The following is a 4,065-nucleotide window of genomic DNA, read 5'->3' as shown; positions in this document are numbered from 1 at the left end:
GGTTGTCCTGGCGTAGATGTGCTTGACTAATTGTAGCCCAGCTTTTGCTTTGAGTGTTTGTTTTCGTTTGCCAAAGGCTTTCTAAAGGAACTGCAAAAAGATCTGATTCTCCTCTCACTTACTCAAGAGTAAGTCAAGAGTAACCTCATTGAAGTCAATGGAGTTACACGGATGCCAGCCTGATGTAAGCAAGAAGAGAATCAGGCCCTCTGTCTCAGACACTGAATTTCTGTAATGTATCATTTTATTTTTCTTTCTCTTTCTTAAGATGACCTTGAATGATGCCATGAGGAGCAAGGCAAGGCTGTCAATTACAGGAAGTACTGGAGAAAATGGACGTGTTATGACTCCAGAGTTTCCAAAAGCAGTGCATGCAGTACCTTACGTGAGTCCTGGCATGGGAATGAATGTCAGTGTGACTGATCTCTCGTGATTGATAAGAACCTTTTGAGTGCCTTACACAATGGTTTTCTTGTGCGTTTATTGTCAAAGTGGTGAGAGGCATCCAGTATCTTGAAGACTTTTATTTCAGCCAAGAATTCTTATATTTGTGGAGTTCATCTTGGATTGTAATGAATGCTTAGTTCAAAACACAACACCATTTTCTACACAAGTTCAAGATGAAGCTTGACTGACATGCACAGCTAACATGGAAGTACTGTAATCTAACTGAAGTCGTTGTACAGGCAGCACACCAGTTTCTGCAGCCACTGTTGTTAGTCCCTTGGTTCATATTGACTTAAGCACACTTGACATCAATTGCATCAAGATGTGACATGTTTTATAAGGAAAAAAACATTTAAAATAAAAAAAATATTTTTAGGTATTTTCACAAACAAAAACTGGCTTTTAAATAAATTTGCTTCCATAATGGTTGAATATGACGAAAAAGAAAACAAGAAAAAAAAAAAAAAAAAAAAAAAAAAAAAAAAGAAAAAAGAAAAAAGAAATCTAGACTGCGGGGAAGTGGAATATGAAAATAAGGCTTAAGGCGTCAGTTCCATATTTTTCAAAGCCAAATACGTAATGTTGAGAAGAGAAGAAATAATAATTAAAAGGTTCAAATCTTGTAATTTAATATTGTTATTAAAACTTTGCTGTATATCCTATTCTTTAACATTTGATGTTAATATAAAATTACTTGGCAATGCTTGACATTTCAAATAAACTTTTTTCTACGGTTTTATTTGCAAGTGTTCCATTAATTTTACTAGCTACAGTTGGGTTACAAAGAGTCTGAAATCTAAAAGGACACTGTCAAGGTTGGGTCAGTGTTTTAGCTGTTGGCAGTGTTGCCACCCCCAGCTCACTTGAATCTGTTCAACGGTTTTTTCTACAGATGAGCCCAAGCAGTGATGCTCAGATACACATTGTGAACTCTGAAGATCAAGGTTGTTCTGGGTTGGAGTGGTACTTTCATACCAGCATATGAGGAGTCAGATAGGTGCTGACTTAGAGCTCCTCTTAACTCAGACGTGCAGGGACTTATGATCCAAAGATTTGGTTCATATCTATCTCTACTTTTGTACAATTGCATTCATAAATACATGTACAGAGAGAGAAGACTATTGGTAAAAATTGATAAATGGCAAGCAGTAAAATAGTGTTAAATATCTTTTTAAAGTATGAAACAAGTGCAGATCTCAAATTGTTCCTTTAATGAATCAGTTTTCAAACTGTTCAAAGGTAATTCCAAGCAGTAGCCAGTAAAGTTCTTTGTTATGAAAAAAACCCCAAAACCTTGACAATGTCTTTTTAAATTAGAATCGATAACTTGAATTAGATGCAAGTCTGTACTGATCAAAATATTAAAACTTTCCTGAATCTTAATCATTATGAATATTCTTTGCAATCTGAAGGTACCATACATTTTAATTATGTGTATTTAAAAATGATAACTCTGCTTACAAAACAAAAAGGAATCCTAGGAGGGGTGCAATAACATTAATTTGAATGCTAGTGCAAATCAAAGCAACATCATGTTTCTCTAGCTTTCCCTGTAGATAAAATTCCGACCAGTGGGTTGAAAAGCTTATATTTTCCTACATTGTGGATACATTGCCTCGTGCAGTATCAGTAAATCTCTTTTTTTATTTTGGGCTTAAATTAAATTTGAAATAGGACTTGCAGTTTTAGTTGTAAATAATTTCTTAGGCTTAAGTAAAATATTTACTGAACATTGAAGAAAACAGCATTTATCAGAAACTTTGAATCCCTTCTTGTGGTACAGGCTCTAAGCCTGTTTCTGCAAGCATTTGAACACAGTGGTGGTCAGCAAAAGAGGTATATACAGTGTTTTCAATCTCAAACTTATCAGTAACTTCCCCCTACTTAAACTAAACCATTTCTTGACTCATCTGTAATCCATAGGTGTTCTGTGCATTACTCCTCATCAGGAATGTTGGAGGATGCATTCTAATTTTTCATTTTCAATGCTAGAATGACCAAATTAAAAAAAATATTCATATAGTAATCTAAACTTTCAAAAAAGTAGAATTGCATTACTGTATACAGTGGAAAGCTATTTATTGTACCTCTGGGCTTATTCCTCTAAAAATGGTAGCGTAAAAAATCTTTGTCAAGCCTGAACTGATGTATATAACTGAAATAATGTAAAGTTATATTTTCATGTTTTTATACTTAACAACATGATGGGAATACATAATGTATGAGTATTTCAATTACAGATAATATTGATTGGATAATACACATCTCGGTTAAAAAGCAGTAATCATAGTTTAATATCCATGTTACAGTACATCAGTATATTGCTATATAAAGTATGTCTCTGTGCATTTAAGTGAAAAGTAGTCAAGAGTGATGAAAGCTGTCCAAGGGTTTTTTATTCATTTTATATGAAAACTGTTATGGAGCAACCAAAATGTTTATGAACTCAAACTTGTGTAAATTTCAAAATGTCCTTTACTGTAGCTTTTTGTTTACAGTACAGTATCTTATTTTCTGCTTTGTTAAATGGGTAACAGTACAAAGCTGGACATACACTTTCTAAAACATTAACGTTCCCATTTTTTCATGTATACTTATATGACAGAAAATGTTTCTGATTTTATTTTTCAATCTTAACACATGATGGCTTTTCTGGAGTGTTGTATAAAATTCAATCATACATAAAAAATCTTCTTAAAAAAGGCAAAAGACCTTTAATGTCTGTTTAGTATTATTGAAATCTGGTTTCTTATTTATTATAAATGTATTTTCCTAAGATTTTACATAGATTGAACTTGTTTGTCACCACAGACATGAGATTTCCTTGAAGACTTCTGCAAGGAGAATATAAATCTTGCCCCAAATCATCTTGTCATGCAAGATGCGGTAGATTTACCGCAGTTTGCGTTATCGATAACTGAAGTAATGTAACTTTCTTGACAAAAATATAATTATATTTCTGGAATGTAACCTTCTTGATCATGGTTATACTAACAGTACAGATAGGACGATAATGCTAGTGGTTTAAGTATGTATTCAGTAACTCTACTTAAAAATTGCCAGCTTGAGTCATTAATTTCTTGCTTCAACAGATTGTTGATGTGTCCAAAGCAGAGAAAGAACCTGAGAAATGGCAAGTGTTTTAGGTACATATTAGTACTGTTGCTCCTAGTGGTATAGTACAACAAAGAGATTGCTAAAATAGCGAGCAAATTCAGTTTGAAGTTGTTTGCAATGTGAAAAGTTCAACAGTTTTATTTAAATGCATTACATGTTTTAACAGAATGTGTCTCCTGGGTATCAACCTCCTCTTTGGCTGATAGATGTGGACAATATCTTTACACAAAGTACAGTGCACAGATAATTGTATTTTTAAATACAAAGATGTAATTTCATTTATCGTTTTGTACAGTTACTTACATGAATACAGTTGTCACCAGCAAAATAGAATCAGTAGCAGCTGTTCTGCATGATATCCCTAGAGGCTACTCAGACCTGTTTCACAGTACCAAAGTTTATTTTTTTATTAAATCTTTTCATTTATCCTGTCATGGGATCACAAAAATTTGCTGTGAGAACCTGTCAAGTCCAGATTATTTTAGGAATTCATATTGTATC

At 33.3% G+C, this 4,065-nt stretch overlaps 2 protein-coding genes across 2 annotated transcripts in view; both read left to right on the top strand.

Annotated features, from left to right (window-relative positions):
* The window catches only part of LOC104469400 (glutamate receptor 4-like), a 1,330-nt gene extending 567 nt beyond the window's left edge, over positions 1-763 (top strand). Inside the window, exon 2 of the mRNA XM_010083883.1 lies at positions 269-763. Coding sequence (XP_010082185.1) covers positions 269-433 — 165 coding nt within the window. The 3' untranslated portion in view covers positions 434-763. The remainder of the gene's footprint in view (positions 1-268) is intronic.
* Positions 1-885, top strand: part of GRIA2 (glutamate receptor, ionotropic, AMPA 2) — a 50,999-nt gene extending 50,114 nt beyond the window's left edge. Inside the window, exon 15 of the mRNA XM_010083884.1 lies at positions 269-885. The gene's annotated coding sequence lies outside the window, so the exon portion shown is untranslated. The remainder of the gene's footprint in view (positions 1-268) is intronic.
* The last annotated feature ends 3,180 nt before the right edge of the window (positions 886-4,065 follow it).

The sequence above is a fragment of the Pterocles gutturalis genome, unplaced genomic scaffold, assembly GCF_000699245.1.
Source record: "Pterocles gutturalis isolate BGI_N339 unplaced genomic scaffold, ASM69924v1 scaffold14430, whole genome shotgun sequence".
Classification (NCBI taxonomy): Eukaryota; Metazoa; Chordata; class Aves; order Pterocliformes; family Pteroclidae; genus Pterocles; species Pterocles gutturalis.
Note: the sequence above shows the minus strand (reverse complement) of the source record. Positions and strands in the feature narration are given on the sequence as shown.